Source organism: Eriocheir sinensis, chromosome 29 (genome assembly GCF_024679095.1).
Source record: "Eriocheir sinensis breed Jianghai 21 chromosome 29, ASM2467909v1, whole genome shotgun sequence".
Lineage (NCBI taxonomy): Eukaryota > Metazoa > Arthropoda > Malacostraca > Decapoda > Varunidae > Eriocheir > Eriocheir sinensis.
The window spans coordinates 5,670,705-5,689,590 of record NC_066537.1 but is presented as its reverse complement, the minus strand read 5'-3'; the positions used below and the strand labels follow the sequence as shown (position 1 = coordinate 5,689,590).

The window sequence follows — 18,886 nt, the reverse complement described above, 5'->3', positions numbered from 1 at the left end:
TGCATAAGGGATTTAGACAGCACAGATGAAAGAGTGAACATGCTGGTTAACTCTCGCATAAGGGATTTGGACAGCACAGGGATGAAAGTGAAGATGCTGGTTAATTCTTGCAAAAGGGATTTGGACAGCACAGGGATGGAAGAGTGAAGATGCTGGTTAATTCTTGCATCAGGATTTGGACAACATAGGGATGAAAGAGTGAAGATGCTGGTGAACTCTTGCAAAAGGGAAGTGGACAGCACAGGGATGAGAGTGAAGATGCTGGTTAACTCTTGCATAAGGGGGGGAGAGAGAGAAAGAGAGAAAAGACAAACAAGGAGACAGGCAGATAAACATGAATGTTAACTATGTATCAGGGGAGACTCGATTTGTTTATGTAGTCAGGTGAATAAAACTGCAAATTCTTCCTGAAAAAGTTTATTTATCCCATAAAAAGGATGTGAAAAAGAGGGCGTTGTCTTGTCTTGGTCGGCAGTGGCGGAAGACACTGCGACGCCTCGAGAGCAGCACAGCAAAGTGAGTAACACACAAAGGTAGCGATGATACACTGGACTCTGTGACTCAAGCAGCTCCTCCGTCCTTGATATACAAACACTGGAGGCACAAAGGCCCAACACTAAGGACTTAACTCAATAATGCCTTTACAAGGTAATGAGGCGTTGGTGGGCTAAAGATCAGACTGAGGAAGGAAAAAGCTGACCTCGGCCCTTGATATACAAACACTGGAGGCACAGAGGCCCAAGGCTGATGAGTTACTGAAAATCAAGCCTCTAAGAGAGCAAGGGGGTGGTGTAGGAAGGAGCAGAGTAGCTTTCAATGTGACTAGACTAACTACTTTACCAATCTACTGAACTGGCAACTCTTTGTGCTCTAACTGGCAGCATTAGGAGTGAATTTTTCTGACATGTTCAATATTTAACTCATAGCACAAAACCTTTTATCCCTTATGGAATAGTTTAGCTAAGGAAGGAATTTAAACACTGGTACACATATTCCATCAATTTCAGTGGACACTCATGTAGAAGTCAATTGTTCATGCAGTCTTTTTAAAGCTAAGTAACTTTTACATGGATATACTCTTCAGCAGAGGTGGACACCCAGTACTCAAAAAGTACTGCCACTACTGGTACCAGCACCTGCCAAAAGCTGTATCAAAGGGTGGTGTCAGGAATCTGGGTGGGAGTGAGGAGTTCAAGTGTCAGTTTGAGCTGAATGGGGCGCAGCATCATGGCCGCCGTGCTAACTTTCTGGCACCAAACAGCAAAATACAGCGAGGTGTTGGGTGCACTCTATAGGTGTCTGTTGACATGATCCAAATTTAAAAAGATACCACCATACTGAACATATGTTGCCTTCAAAAGTTTTTTATCACATGATGAGTGAAAAGATAAACAAAATGTACTGGTACTGGTACAAAGCATAGTTAATGATGTACCAACAGTACCAATTTGGTACATGACAAAAAAAGTATTATCACAGCTGCTGTCGGTACTTTCATTGTACCTTGGTGCTGCCCCTCCAGGCTTTACAGGCAGTTAAATTTACTTCTCCACAACATGTCATTACCTTGGGAGAGACAACTTTGAGGCGAGGATAAGCAGCATCTCCGAATAAGAGAAGACAAATGTTGAACAAGACTGAATCATCACATCATTAAATATCTACTAATAATGTAAGGCTGCAGCTTCTAGCCAAAGGGTATTTCCTCTAACACTGAGTCACAGAGCAGGCAAGCAAGCTGTGCTCATTACCGGTGGAGGGCCACACTACAGGGATACAAGCTCGATAGATTGGCATTTGTGTCTTTTATAAGTCTGAGACAGAGTAAGATTGTAACAAAAAGCAGAGGATTACTGAGTGTGTGTGTGTGTGTGTGTGTGTGTGTGTGTGTGTGTGTGTGTGTGTGTGTACAGGTGTGTGTGGTAGCTTGATTTCTATGTACACATGAGTGGTGGCAGCAAGAATACATCCCTCATTTGATTATCATAATTATTAACTACCATAAACTTCTTACAAGCACAGTACACACTGGCTGGCTGACTGGCTGCTTGGCTGGCCGGCTGTCTTGCTGTCTGGCTGGCTGTTGTTTGTGTGAGTGAAAGCAAGCGATGCCAGCAACACAGTCCCTCCCTCTGGCAGCTCTGCAATACCCACAGGCAACAGTTAGTAGTGGCATCCCTTTGTAAGTTATGCATTACAAGTCCAACATCCACAAGATTAGTAATACCACATTCCTCTCACTGCCTAGTATAGTGGCTATAAGTTAACAAGGCTGGTAAAGGTGTAATGCATTGAGTGGAGGAACACATGGTGGCGGGAGGGAGGGCGCTGTGGAAGGAAACAATGGAGTGCATGAACAGGGACAACTGGAGGCTTCAGATGGGCAGGAATGAGGACAGCTTGAAGGAGTCAGGTGGTATGAGTATTGTAAGAAGGGAGTCTATGAAAAGGGAGATTTGCACTCTACATAATGTCCACTTCGTCAAAAGGAGAGCTAAAAACAGATGTCACTGCTCCCCCTCCCTCCTTCTGCCTGCAAAATGGGGTTTGGGTGAATGGCTTGTCCAAAGAATAGCAACATAACCTGCCATGAGCGAGGTAAAGGCAAACACCAAGTTGTTTAAACATCGCATTAGTATTTATTTACAGTTATGTGGTTAGTTTAGGCTTTTTATTTACATTTTTAGAACGGAGTTAGACAGAAGTGTGGGACTTTCACAGTTAGGGCGACACAAGTCCTGCCTCCTGATGGTTAAAGCTGAGCATAGGCATCGATTGAGCAAGGCAGAGAACAGCAGGGTATCACAGCCACCTGCTCAAGGACGTACAAGTGTTCCTGAGCTGGGCAATATAGTAGTGAGATCAGACTGACCTCACATTACTATTTTTTTTTCCCCGAAACATTTTGATACAGTTTTCGTTCAAGACATTAAAATATATTGCTCTTTCTTTCAATGTAGTGATAAACCCTATATATTAAAAAATAATAGGAAAAAATAATTACCTGCATTTCATTTGATGAAATGCAAAATAAATACTACATAATGAACTCGCATTTGATGATGACATCATCGGGAACGACATTCACGCATGACTATATAAATCTTGTGCGTGTGAAATCAGCGAGATTCTGAATAAAAAAAATCACAAAATCGATTGTCAATATTTATAATTAACAGTAAAATCCAAAGAGATATATCGACAAGTGGTCAGACACATAATTCAAAGTTGTACGAGACACACGACAGACAACGCAATATAGCCTATTGCCTTGGTAGAGGACAGACGACACTTGGTCAGCGCTGCACTGCTAGCCAACCACTTTCTTCCATTTACCACTGTCGAGTTAATTATATACATCTGATCAAAATAATATTATTTATAACTTGTAGGTGTGAATAGTGAAGTGACCCCTACTCAGCCCCGGAGACTCTGTAAATGAATGTGGCTACATAGCCTATCATTCCAATACATTTCTCTTCGCCACATTCACACAGAGTACACTGTTAAGTTTTCATTGTATTTAAGGGAATCACTGATATTTATTAAGTGTGTGCAAAACTAGACTTTAAAATTAAGTAGTTTTATAAAAGTCGGTAGAGAATGTTTCCCCGAAGGTAGTTGCCAGATGTCGCCAGCCTACGCTCCATGTCCGAAAGATTATGAAAACTGTGTCAACACTTCGTAGCGCGACTGTACAAGTGCTCCTGAGTTGGGCAACACGGTAATGAGATCAAACTGACTTCACTTTACTTTTTTTTCCCTTATTGCAACACATCATTGGTAATACTTGTGCCTGAGTGATGTTGAGACTTCACTAGACACACATACTCCCACACCTTGAAAATTACCTCGCACACATCTCAAGTCCAAGGCAATCTCCAGCTCCCAGTCTCATCCAAAACACCAAACCTCAGTCACACTCATGCACGCTTCCGCCCCCCCTGCTGTGTGTGCCTAGTACCTACCCAAGCATACCTTAATCAGACTTGACAGCCTCAGCGGCCACCTTGGTAGCCTCCCCAGCGAACTTGTCAAGCTTCTCCGAGACCTTGGACATGGTGGAGTCGATGCTGGTCTGGTGGCGGATGAAGAATGGCCGGATGATGCGGGTGTAGATCACGTCGGAGCCATTCCAGGTCACCGGCATGAAGCACCACACCAGGAACAGACACTGCGGAGAGAGGGAGGGATAGAAAGGGGTGGAAAGGGGGGGGAGGACTGATGCCGATCTCACATCACAGGTTTTGGGGCTGTTGGAAAGCTCACAATTGAGTAGCGGGCTTTTTTTCACATTTGTTACCTTTTTTTTATGCCCTTGAACTGACTCCTCTGCTATAAAAAATAAATAAAAACTCGTCTCTGTCTCTCTCTCACACACACAATCTTTCTTCTTTCTCGGGTGAAGGAACCAGCTTAACCCGGTAGTAGCTGCAGGGATCATGTTTCTTAAAGGCCCTTCCCTCTAAGCGAGAAAATTTTGAAAAAATCATCATTCACGCAATCCAGTTCATGATATATATCAACGCATTTGTGATCAGTTTATGCATCATCTATTTTTTGGGGTTTATATCATGGCAAAAATTTGGCCCGTCGCTGCTACACGGTAAAGCCACAAATTTGGCCCGCCACTGCTACCGGGTTAAGGGCATAAACAATAAAGAAATAAAGAAAAGAAAGAAAAAAAGAACTCACTAAGGATTAATGTCCCTTCTCTTCTCCCTCTCCTCTTTTCTCTCTTTTTTTTATAATCCTATCAAGCATTCATTCTATCTCTCTCTCTCACCTTTGCCAGCCAGTACAGGGGGAACCAAGAGAGAAGGATGTCTGAGAAGAATTCTGTGACTGAGAAGAGTGCAAACACAACCCAGTAGGTGAGCCAGCGAGTGTCGTCCTCCTTCTTGGCCGACTCTAGTGCCTGTTTGGTGTAGGGAGGGAACTCTTAGGGCAGGGTGAACATAAGAAAGTATTTTAACATCGCTGAAATTCATGTGCAAAACAGCGCTATAGAAATGAACAAAGTAGGGAGGGAAGAACTCTTAGGGCAGGGTGGTCATAAGACAGTATTTTAACATCGCTGAACTTCATGTGCAAAACAGCGCTATAGAAATGTACAAAGTAGGGAGGGAAGAACTCTTAGGGCAGGGTGGTCATAAGACAGTATTTTAACATCGCTGAACTTCATGTGCAAAACAGCGCTATAGAAATGTACAGAGTAGGGAGGAAAGAACTCTTAGGGCAGGGTGGTCACAAGACGGTAATTTAACATCACTGAAATTCATGTGCAAAACAGAGCGAAAGAAATGTACAGAGTAGGGAGGAAAGAACTCTTACAGCAGATTAACCACAAGAGAAACTTTTGTAGCGTCGCAGAAATCAATGCCTGAAACATAGCTATGAGAGGAGACTACGAGAGGGGCCAAACGCTCTACTGCAGTCTCCTTATGAATGAATATGAACTGGGCAAAATCACTACCTTGATGCTGCAGTAGGAGGGGTAGACGAAGCCAATGATGTTGCAGAGGAGCTGAGCACCGTAGCCGAACACCAGGTAGAGACTCAGCAGCACGACACCACCTGTTGACACCACCAATACATTAGTCACCTGAGGGAATGGGTGAATTATTGTGTATTTTATTTATTTTATTTTTTTTTATACGGCAAAAACTACCACAAAAATCTACACTGACTGCATACTGTATTCCCTATTAACCTTTTGACTGTGGATTTCCTACCAGACGACATTACCAAGCTACAGGAGTGGAACAAAAAGTGGCTGCTACAATTCAATGAAGAAAAATGTGAAGTCCTGCACCTTGGGAGGGGATATCCAGCACACCAATACCACATGGGAAACACTCCACTATCCACCACAGAGGCAGAGAAAGACCTGGGAGTGTATGTTGCCAAGCTACCAGTGAATGGTTATCCAGCACACCAATACCACATGGGAAACACTCCACTATCCACCACAGAGGCAGAGAAAGACCTGGGACTACATGTTGCCAGGCTACCAGTGAAGGCCAAATCTGTGTCAATTGCAGCGGACAGGTTAAGGACCACCATTATTGCTATTGTTGATGTTGATGTCGGTCTTATTAGAGAGATGGATGGTCAGACAGCAATGGTGGTGGTGGTAGTGGTTAGTTTAAATTACAATATACATTCCTACTGCTGCCGTTTTCTTCTTCTTTGAGGTCATAGTACATTCGCCCACTAAACTTTTGCACTACTCTTGACCCTATAGTGGCTGCAGCTCACCATACTTATATAACGGCTGGTACTTCTCCTCCATTAATGGGGCGAGCCTGGGGTCTTTTGCCCAGTCCTGGCTCATCCACTTAATAAGCTCGGGCAGGCCAAACACCTCATCCTTCTCCTCACGGGGCTTCTCCTTAAAGTCCTTGGCCATGGCTAGAGTGTATGGTTTGTTGGGAGCAGACGGGAGCACTGTGCCTTGGGAGGGAGGGCTTGCCACCACTGGGTATGCCCGCCTATCGCAGTTGAACGCCAATCAAGGGCAGAGATAAGGCGGCTTTTGAGGGGCGTTTGTGATAACAGTAGATGCATGCTGTTCCCAGAGGCCCAACGCATCACGTCGCCATCTTCTACACTCCAAATACAAGGCTGATTACATCATTATTTATCTACACCAATTACATTTTCCCACTGGACTGTCTACTTAAGTTTATCTCTGTGCTACTCAACTCCCTAATGCAAGTTAACCAGCATCTTCCTTTCTTTTTCATCCCCTCTCCCTCATTAGCTTCACAACAGCCGTTCCTCTACTTTATTCCTTCCTAAGGCTTATATAAGTTTTAGATTTGACTACTGATTTTTGGGCACCTTCCTCTGTCTCGTATATACATACAGTATAGCATTTACAAGCATTTCTTAATACAGTTTTGTTGTGTTGAAGTCTGTCTCAGGAATGAAAAAATCTGGTATCACTTAAGAAACTGCTTCCTTAGCCCTTCAAGTCTCGGCATCTCAATATTTTATGACATCTAAGACCATGTTCATACACTCAACACAAGAGGTTAGGCTGGGAAGGGTTAGGCATTGTCACTGGCCAAAAATGTATCAATATCTTCACTCTTTCATCATGTTACAACTGCCAACAGATGGACAACCAAAAAGACTGAGTGGCAACCCAGGAATTGTAGAAGTTACGGCAGAGAACCAGGTGCAGAGATTAAATTAGAACCTTAACCAGCGCAGGATAAAGTACGACAACATGAGACAGAGAACCAGGTGAAGAGGTGAGCTTAGAAACATTGCCAGAGCCGGATGGAATAACTACACTAATATTAGACATGGAACCAGGTGGAGAGATGAAATTAGAACCACTGTCAGAGCAGGATGGAGTACACTAACACCAGACAGAACCAGGTATATACTATATGAAATTAGAACCATTGTCAGAGCAGGAAGGAGTACACTAACACCAGACAAAGAACCAGGTGTATATATGAAATTAGAACCATTGTCAGAGTAGGATGGAGTACACTAACACCAGACAGAGAACCAGGCATATACTATATGAAATTAGAACCATTGTCAGAGCAGGATGGAGTACACTAACACCAAACATAGACAGGAAAAGGCCTTTATCCTGATGGTTTAAACATTATTCCATTCCTCTGCCCCACTTAACCCTTATCTCACATGCCCAATCAGACCCCAAGACGACCCTTTAATTAGTATAATGTGGCATGCTATCAACAGTTCTCCTGAGGTACTTGGGGCCACAGTTCAAGGAGGAAAGAAAGAGAGAGAAAATCTGTGAGAGGAAATAAGAACAGATAACTTGGTCATGATATCAGTGGTGGCAATGAAACACACACACACACACACACACACACACACACAGAGGTTGAGATAAGGCCCTGAGACAGTTAATCAGTTTCCAAGTGCCAAGGGTTACCTCACCTTCTTCCTCCTCCTCCTCTCTCATGTAAGAAAGTAACAGCACAGTCTATTATCACTTATATCATCATTCATTTTATTATATATTATCATTTTGTTCTCCTTACTTGTTTTCTTATTAGTGCTTCAAAAAGAAAGTGATATATATAGCTACTATATATAACCTTGGCAGTGAGCTGTGTGCATACTACCCCCAGCAGTGGTGTGGTGCACTACTGTTACCAATCTAGTCATCTTGGCACTGGCCACAGTACACTCATGAGGTCTTTCTTGGCACCACTCGGAGACACCGCGGCCGACCTTGCTCAAACTATGTCTCCTGTATAAATAAAACTTGTGTCTCCAGTAGCACCAGATAGAGGTGAGAAGCATTGGGAAAGGCCTTTTCTGCAGTGGACTAATAATGGCTGACAGTGATGATGATAGGGAAGGAAGGATGGCTAACCTTTGCCGTGAGGAACACTATCAGGCTGGGCTGATCGATGATGATGAAGACATTCCATAATCTTATCTGAGCCTCTTATCAAGTGGAGTACTTTGTTCCTGTGCAAAGGGTACAGACAGTTTCCCAGCAGCTTATACTTATACAAATATGACTAACTTCTGTACATTTCTTCCTTCCTGTAACTTACACTCCTCTAAGCATTGAGCAGCAAGAGTATCACACCCAAGACTTCTCATCGAGGTGACTCTCTTTGGCCATATATCAGCTTTTTTTAATTTCTATTGACAACCTTTCATATATCTCAATGATAATAATAATAATGCAAACTGAAGTGGTATTTAGCCTTCAGCTTCTAATTTTTTAAGGAATAGCATATTTTCCAGCCATTTCCTTATTCAGCATTGCTCTGCCTACCTCAAAAGAAAAGTGAATAAGCAATGGACATTATACTTCAATGAAAATCTTCTGCTTTCTGGTCCACACCTATACTATTCCCAATATGTTGAGGCCAGTCTGGCAGGGCACACACACACACACACACACACACACAGAGAGAGAGAGAGAGAGAGAGAGAGAGAGAGAGAGAGAGAGAGAGAGAGAGAGAGAGAGAGAGAGAAAGAGAATTACATAGAAAATCAGACCACACCCCATGGTCCAGACTAGGTGGTCTGTCCTTAAACCTAAGTGATTTTACAAGAGCGAGAGAAAAATAAATCTCACTTCCTTGCTAAGCCTTTAATTGTTGCTGGTACATCTGGCAACGCAGCATCAGGGAAATTCCCTTTCGGTGCCCCTCCAGACCGGCCTCAACATATTGGGAATAGTATAATACTTCACTGTAACTTCTCTTATAGTGTTGGCAGGCAGATGTCAACAGATTCAGGGTGTTGTATTTCTCACATGTAAATATTTGACGAGATTCTCTATCAGACTCATATTGCCATGGGCGGACAAGACCAATCAGATGAGTAATCACTAGTGAGTAACTGGTGTGTGTGTGTGTGTGTGTCTGTGTGTGTGTGTCAGTCCCCCTGGTTGAAAGGATGGCCCTGGCACCTAACAGTGTAGTTTGGCACCTTCCCAACCCTCACACATGATAGACTCTCAGGTTCAAGTTGTTCCGTGATAACATTACATGCATCAGTCAGCCACTCTCTGCCCAACCCTTGAATAATGTGATTAATTTGTTTTAATTTGGGGTCTTTCCAATGAGTTCTTTGTGTGCAGTATGACTTTCTGACAAGGCCCACTGTGGAAGTAATAACAATAGTAATAATAATAATAATAATAATAATAATAATAATAATAATAATAATAATAATAATAATAATAATAATAACAGAAATGACAATGTGGTTGAGCAAATTTTATTTCTATGATGAGTGAAGTATCAGTCAAATATTGATTTATTTTGGTGAGTCACACACACACACACACACACACACACACACACACACACACACACACACCTGACAGCCATTACTGATTAAATACCATATGTGGAAATGTGTGTGTGTGTGTGTGTGTGTGTGTGTGTGTGTATCCCTTATTGTGATGTAGTACAGAAATGATCGACTCACCACAACTCACCCAGAACAAGACATTCACTAATTATTCACCCTCACAAGTTAACCAGAAGCTATAATCATGGAAAAATGAAGCTGGCAGTGGTAACAACATAAATAACAACCTAATAACATCAATAATAATGATTCTAACAGATGTATTTGAGTCACCTCGCCCATGACTCACCCTGGGCCAGATATTCACTCACACGTTAACCTGAGTTTGGCAATGATAATAATAACATAAATAATAAACAAATATGACAAAACCCTAATAACATCAATAATAATGATTCTAACAGATGTATTTGAGTCACCTCACTCATGACTCACCCTGGGCCAGATATTCATTCACACATTAACCTGAATTTGGCAATGATAATAACAGCAATAATAACAAAATAACATCAATGACAACCTAGTAACATCAATACTAATAACCCTGACAGACGTATTTGTACAGACCCGCCCATGACTCACCCAGGGACAGATATTCACTCTCACACGTTAACCTGAATTTGGCAATGATAATAACTGCAATAATAACCAAATAACATCAATGACAACCGAGTAACATCAATACTAATAACCCTGACAGACGTATTTGTACAGACCCGCCCATGACTCACCCAGGGACAGATATTCACTCTCACACGTTAACCTGAATTTGGCAATGATAATAACAGCAATAATAACCAAATAACATCAATGACAACCTAGTAACATCAATACTAATAAGTTAATAACCCTGACAGACGTAATTGTAGACTCACCCAGGGACAGATATTCACTTTCACACGTTAACCTGAATTTGGAAATGATAATAACCGTAATAATAACCAAATAACATCAATAACAACCTAAAAACATCAATAAAAATAAGTTAATAACCCTGACAGACGTAATTGTAGACTCACCCAGGGCCAGGTACTCCCTCTTCACTTGGGTCTTGGCCTCCATCCGAGCCAGTACGTCCGTGAATTTGTTTTTCTCGTAGAGCATTTTCACCGCCTGGTCCTTGTAAAACTCGAAGCTGGCAGCCATTTCGCCGGTGGGTGGGTGAGAGTGGAGGAGATAAGGGCTGCTGAGGTACTTCCTGTCCTGTCACCACGCCGCCGCGGCCTTCACTGAGGAGCTGACGACTGACTGAAAGGAGGTGCCAGCAAGGGTCCCAGATTATCGTACTCAGAGCATCGTATTTACCGGTTTCTGACGCCTAACTATTGCCAAGAAACATAATTAATTAACCATTTTAACGATAACTATATATAAAGGCAGTTATTAGGGGCGAGGAGACAGTTTTTGGGTCGGAAATTGGCGAACATAAGGGGCTGAGTACGACAATCTGGCATCGTTGGCCGGTCCTTTATTTTATCTCTAGTTTCGGAGCATTCATTTATCAGTTTAAGGCCCAAAAAACTCTCCTAGCCGCACCAGTAATGATATCCAGTTGAAGTTAGTGATAAAACCGTGAAGTACCGATGTTTTAGTTATATACACATGGGTCAAAAACCGTAAAATACTATGTGCTAAATTCGAGCGCCGGTAATGCTGGGTGTCAGCTGCTGTTCAACTCACTGTATTTTTCCGTTTTCTGACCCTTATTAACTATTACTAAAACACCAATAATTAACGGTTTTAACAATAACTAGAAATGGATATTGTTATATATGTGGGAGCGACGGCTTTTTAGTCAGAAATCGGCAAAAATAATGTGTCGAGTAATATGGTAACGCCCTCGAGTCAGCTGCTGTCTTATCATACCAAAGAATTACCTCTAAATGCAATAATTGGGCGATTTATAATGTATCTCTGTATGCAATAGTTTGTTTTTCTCTTGCGTGTGCTTGTGGGAAAGGTCGATAGTCTTATAATTATCGTACCTTGCCAGAAGTAGTACCCGCCCTTTTCAAGACATGTTAACGGAGAACATTATATAGTGTTAATTAGTGCCAGGAAGGAGATCATGGAGAGGCAAGAAAACAGCCCAACACCTGTTACAAGGACACAATGACCCCTGCCCAACACCTGTTACAAGGACACAATGACCCCTGCCCAACACCTGTTACAAGGACACAATGACCCCTGCCCAACACCTGTTACAAGGACACAATGACCCCTGCCCAACACCTGTTACAAGGACACAATGACCCCTGCCCAACACCTGTTACAAGGACACAATGACCCCTGCCCAACACCTGTTACAAGGACACAATGACCCCTGCCCAACACCTGTTACAAGGACACAATGACCCCTGCCCAACACCTGGTTACAAGGACACAATGACCCCTGCCCAACACCTGTTACAAGGACACAATGATCCCTGCCCAACACCTGTTACAAGGACACAATGACCCCTGCCCAACACCTGTTACAAGGACACAATGACCCCTGCCCAACACCTGTTACAAGGACACAATGACCCCTGCCCAACACCTGTTACAAGGACACAATGACCCCTGCCCAACACCTGTTACAAGGACACAATGACCCCTGCCCAACACCTGTTACAAGGACACAATGATCCCTGCCCAACACCTGTTACAAGGACACAATGACCCCTGCCCAACACCTGTTACAAGGACACAATGACCCCTGCCCAACACCTGTTACAAGGACACAATGACCCCTGCCCAACACCTGTTACAAGGACACAATGAACCCTGCCCAACACCTGGTTACCCATTTTTTACACACAAACTGTCCTTTTCCTGAGGCACATTATATGAAAGAGTGATTTGGTTCAATTGATTTTTTATTTATTTAACGTTACAAAATTTAGAATGCTCAACAATCTGACACACACACACACACACACACACACACACACACACACACACACACACACACACACACACACACACACACACACAGTATATGGCTCAAAATAATAGATCTCATAGCCCCTTTATACACCAATTATACCCCAACACTTTTTAAATTTGTAAACCTTGCAATATGTAATGGGCTATGCCAAGGATGCAGCGGAGAAATAATATATAATTCTCTTTTTGCTGATAACCTTTCTCTTCCTAAAACATCTAGAAGCAGCTTAAGATTAATACATGGTTGAAAGATTATAAAAAAAAAAATAATAATAAAAAATGCACTCTTTGCTCTCCATTTCAGTCACAGGCCAAAAGGAGTAATAGTAGTAGTAGTAATAGTAGTAGTAGTAACAGTATTAGTAGTATTAGTATTAGTAGTAGTAGTAGGGTCCTGGTGACAGAAACAGCCCGTACATCAATAGAGCCAGGGGCATCATCCTTATACTCAATGTCAAGAGTCCTCCCATTGCTAACCATGCCAAGGATAAAAATTGAATAATAGCAGCCAGCTTTGAAAACCAAGGATAAACATTACAGAAATACCTAAATGGCCTCAACATAGCACTCCCACATCAATGAAAGCTCTGACACACACAATAATGGAGGACTTAAATGGAAAACAAAAGTAATCCCCATAGGCAGACAATGTAAAGTTAAGTTAGTATGAAAAGTGAAGAATCTATACTGGTGTTAAGGGCAAGAACACTGAACCTGATCTGGAGGAAACACTAACTGACCTTTGATATTAAGACTGGTATTATAAGACACTTTGGCTTCTCACATCAGTTATTTCTAAAGGTCAAAGAGGGGGTCAGGCGGGTTATAAAGAGTGATTCTTCAGGTTCATGGTACAGAGGAAGGGTCAAACTACCACCAGGGCCATAAAACTACTACTGGAAATGCTTAAAACTCCTACGAAAGCCTTGTCAAATATGTGGTTTTGGACGACGAAATGTCTTATAATGCGACCCTAATACTCTCCACAGGCAGGCAATTTAATAAAGAATAAGTTGAATAAGTATGAAAACAGTGAAGAATCAGTGCTGGTGCTAAGGGCAAGGATAAGCACACTGAACCTGATCTGGAGGAAACACTAACTGACCTTTGATATTAATACTCTCCATAGGCAGGCAATTTAATAAAGAATAAGTTGAGTAAGTATGAAAACAGTGAAGAATCAGTGCTGGTGCTAAGGGCAAGGATAAGCACACTGAACCTGATCTGGAGGCAACAATAACTGTCCTTTGTGTGATAATATTAATACTATGTACCAAACACCTTTGACCATTTCCTGCCTCTCTGTGCAGGTTACAATATAGTGAGACAGAAATACCCAGCAGCAGTCCACCACCCATGCCGAGAGAACACACCTCTAACTAACTAACATGCTATTTATTATTAACAGTGAGAACCCTGAACACAAAGCAAGATTATGTGATGAGCAAACTTGTGACAGTTAGATGAATATAGAACTGGGGAAGGTAGGGTGTAAATACATGGTTCTCTGGAGCTATATATATGTAGGGCGACTGTCTGGTTGGTGACCCCTTCTCGAAGATGTGTGGATGGCCTCAAGTAATTTCCTTGGGTAGTTGAGTGCCTTTTGTGAGCTGCTGGTGCTGTCTGGGGTCACTGGAGTGTTAGGTGAGTGCTGAATCGCCAGTGTCCGTCATCTCCTTGAGGCTCAACACCTCGACTGAGCCTCGGCCTTTGGTGGGGCCGACAATGGCCTCCTCCAAGACACGGAAGTAGCCAGGGTCGATGAGGCCAACCTGCAAGACATGGTAAAGTGAGAGAGGCAAGACAGCTGTGTTTTCCTCCTGCTGAGAGCTACAGTCATCCCTCAAAGGCTTGGTTACAGTATATGTGGTTTCATACTTCCACCACTTGACTGCAGATTTCCTACAAGAAGACCTCACCAAGCTACAGGAATGGAACAAAAAGTGGCTGCTACAATTCAATGAAGAAAAATGTAGTAAAGTCCTGCACAAGATGGCGCCACTATAAACACTTGCCTGCGCCATGACGGGCTGGGGCCGAACACCATCCAGGCCCCTCAGGCAAGCCTACCGGCACTATAGGCGAAAAAAAAAAAAAAAAAAAAAAAAAAAAAAAAAGTGGAAGGGGATATCCAGCACACCAATACCACATGGGAAACACTCCACTATCCATCACAGAGGCAGAGAAAGATCTAGGACTATATGTTACCAGGCTACCAGTGAAGGTGAAATCCGAGCCAATCACAACGGACAGGTTAAAAGCGTGTCAAGTATGGAGCAGAAAGTTTTGATATTGTGAATGAGACTATGAATGGCTGCTAACAATCCATGTGCAGTGGGGACAACATGTGCCAAAGACCTTGATACTTGAAATAGTCTAGATGTTGATACAATTAGAGCAAAGGACAGCCATGAATGCAAAGGACAAAAGTAGACATGGGAATATAACAAGACAAACTACTCAAATCCTGAATATTACAACTATGTCCATACACACACACACACACACACACACACACACAGGACCTTATGCATGTAGAACCCATCCTGTATATTCCAACTTGCTAAGCACCACCAGATACACACACACACACACACACACACACACATAGACCTTACAAGTGTAGCTCCCTTCCTGTATATCCTAACTTTCTAAACACAACTAGATAGATATACACACACACACACACACACACACACACACTCACCATGTTAAGGTCGGGTTCAAAGGCCTCTGACTCCACCGTGATGTACTGTATCACTTTTTCTTTAATCTTCTTTGCCTCTTTGGCCGGGAGGATAACCCTGACCTTCATCTGAGCGCGCTGGATGGGGATGACCTGAAAGATTGAGAAGGAGAATTAGGGATGACTGAGGGCTATAATAATTTATAAAGGTAATGTTAAGGTTCATATATACTCGGATAAATTTTGATCCAGGAAGGGAATAAGTGAGAGTCAGATTATATGGTGGATGAGTGGAACAATGAAGTGCCTATGATATGCTATAAGAGGCCTATGGGAAACAAGTATGCCTGTGAAAGTAAATCCATTAAACTTGACAAAAAAGTACAAAAAATGGCCTTTCAGATAAGAATATTCAACTAATGAACACACACACACAAACACACACACACACAAGAAGGAGAAAAGAAGACAAAGTGAACCACGAATGAAGACTTACACACACACACACACACACATACACACACACACACACACAGCTAAGCACCGTGGTCAGCTGTTTGATGACGTCCAGCGCCTGTTGCTTGTTGTTGCGTTTGGGGTTGAGCGAGAAGTGGATGTCTTTCATGGCACTCTCTATCATGGACACAGTGTAGGGCGTCTTGGTCTCAGGGTTGATGCACTTGTCTGGAGGAGAGAGGAAAGTATAAAGGGAGGGAAGGAGGGAAGAGATATAGGGAAGGAATGGAAGGATGGAAGGAAGGGAGGTAAAGTAGTGGAAGAGGAACACAAGGAAGAAATAAAGCAGTAGGAAGACGTGAAGAAGTAGAACAAGAATGATAAAGATAAGAAACAAGAGAAGGAAGATTAAGAGGAGGAGGAGGAGGAAGAGGAGGAGAAGGCAACATCATAATTAAGCTATTCCTGTCAGGGCATTGAATACTATCATTTAAATTTAGTTACAAGAATGACATAGTTAATCTTATATTATTCATTAAAGCACAAACCTACTCTCTCTCTCTCACCTGACACAATGGAGGCGATCTCTTTCACCGAGGCCTCCTGGTTTGCATGGCGCTCCTTGTCCGACACCTGCAGCTCTCCCTTCTCCAAGATCTCCAGGCATATCTGTAAACACCAAAATCTGTCACTCTCAAGGCTACTATTACTATATATATACTATCACCAGGCCGGCCAAGGGAGACATGGTGGCAGTGTGTTGAGGAGGGCTTGGCACCATTGAGCATTGGAGAGACTGAGGCAAGGGACAGAAAGTATTGGAAGTGTATCATTGACAAGACTTTCATGGGAGACTGGGGCATTTTCAGGGGTAGTTTTATGGCCTTTGGAAATAGTTAATGTGAGGGCCAGGAGCGTCTGACAGTAGCATTCACAGACTCACCGCGCGCTGGTCGTCTGTCTTGAAGGCTTTGAGCAGCTCCTCCTTCTTAGCCACCTGGCCCTTGGACACATTGGTGAACACTATCTCGCTCTGCAGCACCTCATCCAAGTCCTTCTCCCTGCAAATAATAGCAAGCCATATCACACTGCTCGCTAATACTACCATGGAAACTCTAAGTGCCTTGGCTACACACACACATGACATGACACTGCCCCCAGAAAACCCTCAGTGCCTTGGAAACACACACACAGCCTACAGCAAACCCTCAGTGCCTTGGAAACACACACACACACACTCATTCCATATCATTCCATTATATTGACAAGGAAATGATGAAGAAAATTATAACAACACTGATAAGACCAAAACTTGAATATGCTGCTGTTGTGTGGTCGCCTCACAAAAAGAAGGATATCAGAAAGTTGGAAAGAATACAGAGAATTGATACTAAAATGGTCCCAGAACTCTCAAATATGACATATGAAGACAGATTGTAGGAGATGGACTTGACAACATTTGAACAAAGAAGGGAGAGAGGAGATCTGGTCACGCTGTACAAGTTAGTAAATAAATTTGATGAGGTGGATAGAGATGATCTCTTCTCTACTGTGAGAATGCGGGGGCTGAGAGGACATGGAAAGAAACTTAGGTTAAGATTCGTTTTAGGTCCGTGCCAGTATCTCATTACCTACCTTATGAAACATCAGTATCTCTTCATATATCTTTTCTACAAACCTTCAACAGTCATGGAAAAGTCATGGAAAAGTCCTTGAATTGGATTTTCAAAGTGGTTCCATGACTGTTGAAGGTTTGTAGAAAAGATATATGAAGAGATAGTGATGTTTCATAAAGTAGATTATGAGATACTGGCACGGACCTAATACGAATCTTTACCGAAACTTAATAAAGGAACCTGTTTGAGTGACTTGAAAAAGTATAGTTTTCCACATAGAAGTATTAACACCTGTAACAGCTTGCGGGAAGAAGTGGTGGAGGCGAGCAGTGTCCATCAAATGAAGGAAAGGCTGGATGAATGTAGATATGGCGACGGGACTATCAGAGCTTAGCTAGGCTACAAATAGGTAAATATACACACACATACACACACAGCCTACAGCAAACCCTCAGTGCCTTGGAAACACACACACACACACACACACAGGAGGTGGTTTGTGCAAGAAACATTCATGATTTTAGGGAAAAGTTGGACAAGAGCGAATATGGAGATGGGACAGCGCGAGCACAGTTCTTTTCCCGAACAATCGATAATCTTAAATGATTAAGGTATTAACTGTGAATCATTTAAGATAATCGATTGTTCTGGTTTTCCCCGCATTACATCACAACTAGGTAAATACAACTACCTAGGTAAATACACACACACAGCCTATAGCAAACCCTCAGTGCCCTGGACACACACACACACACACACACACACCTTGCCGCCCTTCCTCACCCTACAGAGCAAGACAAAATCGACATATAAGCCCATGCTCACACTTTTTGCCTCCAGCTGAGCACTTTGTTCTTGTAGCAGGCGATCTCGAACCTCTTCCCGCCCTTCTTGACCCTGACCAAGGCAATGTTAGTCAGGCGGATCTGGTTGGTGGGCGTGAAGATCTTCCCGCCGCCGCCGCTCCTGCTCATGGTGGTGACTGTCAAGCCCTTGGGATGGCACACGGCAACACAGCAAATAGACAAGGTTATGGCGTGGCGTGACTGTCCACTCCACCCTCGTGATGACTCAGACGTGTGTTGTTTATGCTGATGTTGACGATGATGTTGGCGCCTTTTTCAAGAGGACGCAATTAACTGTTCTTTTCTCGATCACCGCCCTGCCTCCTCCTCCTCCTCAGCCTCTCATCGATCGTCAGGTTGTCATCACAGAGAAATGGGTGTCAGTTCGCTATATACAATTATTAAAAGTATAAAAGTCCAGCGTTCATCTCTCTCTCTCTCTCTCTCTCTCTCTACACCGCAACAGACTCGTAACATTGAACCCTTCAGTACCACCACCTCTATTACCAAGCTTC

General features: G+C 42.9%; 2 protein-coding genes across 4 annotated transcripts; both read right to left on the bottom strand.

The window, feature by feature from the left end:
* Nucleotides 1-401: 401 nt before the first annotated feature.
* On the bottom strand, nucleotides 402-11,075 carry LOC127004868 (receptor expression-enhancing protein 5-like). 3 transcript variants are annotated; one of them, XM_050873055.1, is made up of 5 exons: nucleotides 10,857-11,075; nucleotides 5,477-5,577; nucleotides 4,787-4,918; nucleotides 3,979-4,174; nucleotides 402-2,141 (listed from the first exon to the last, which is right to left on the bottom strand). In XM_050873055.1, the coding sequence occupies exons 1-4, from the start codon at nucleotides 10,981-10,983 to the stop codon at nucleotides 3,980-3,982; spliced, it is 555 nt and encodes a 184-aa protein (XP_050729012.1). In that variant the 5' UTR covers nucleotides 10,984-11,075; the 3' UTR covers nucleotides 402-2,141; nucleotide 3,979. The 3 variants fall into 3 exon arrangements, with proteins under 3 accessions (XP_050729012.1, XP_050729011.1, XP_050729010.1); XM_050873054.1 differs by lacking the exon at nucleotides 10,857-11,075 and adding an exon at nucleotides 6,262-6,494 and having other exon boundaries at nucleotides 3,969-4,174; XM_050873053.1 differs by lacking the exon at nucleotides 10,857-11,075 and adding an exon at nucleotides 6,262-6,492.
* Nucleotides 11,076-12,677: 1,602 nt separating this feature from the next.
* LOC127004867 (ribosome maturation protein SBDS-like) lies at nucleotides 12,678-18,609 on the bottom strand. The gene is made up of 6 exons (XM_050873052.1): nucleotides 18,352-18,609; nucleotides 16,854-16,971; nucleotides 16,477-16,579; nucleotides 15,999-16,138; nucleotides 15,476-15,607; nucleotides 12,678-14,540 (listed from the first exon to the last, which is right to left on the bottom strand). The coding sequence occupies exons 1-6, from the start codon at nucleotides 18,498-18,500 to the stop codon at nucleotides 14,409-14,411; spliced, it is 774 nt and encodes a 257-aa protein (XP_050729009.1). The 5' UTR covers nucleotides 18,501-18,609; the 3' UTR covers nucleotides 12,678-14,408.
* Nucleotides 18,610-18,886: the final 277 nt, after the last annotated feature.

What these genes read in the sequence shown, in the direction of transcription:
- LOC127004868 (XM_050873054.1), bottom strand. Translation starts at nt 6,412, where the DNA reads ATGGCCAAGGACTTTAAGGAGAAGCCCCGTGAGGAGAAGGATGAGGTG. An exon ending in CCAGCCGTTATATAAGTATG is followed by an intron (nt 5,578 to 6,261) that starts GTGAGCTGCAGC and finishes TGGTGTCAACAG; the next exon opens with GTGGTGTCGTGCTGCTGAGT. An exon ending in CCTCCTACTGCAGCATCAAG is followed by an intron (nt 4,919 to 5,476) that starts GTAGTGATTTTG and finishes TACACCAAACAG; the next exon opens with GCACTAGAGTCGGCCAAGAA.
- LOC127004867 (XM_050873052.1), bottom strand. Translation starts at nt 18,500, where the DNA reads ATGAGCAGGAGCGGCGGCGGCGGGAAGATCTTCACGCCCACCAACCAG. An exon ending in GATCGCCTCCATTGTGTCAG is followed by an intron (nt 16,139 to 16,476) that starts GTGAGAGAGAGA and finishes TCTCTCCTCCAG; the next exon opens with ACAAGTGCATCAACCCTGAG. An exon ending in TTGAACCCGACCTTAACATG is followed by an intron (nt 14,541 to 15,475) that starts GTGAGTGTGTGT and finishes CATGTCTTGCAG; the next exon opens with GTTGGCCTCATCGACCCTGG.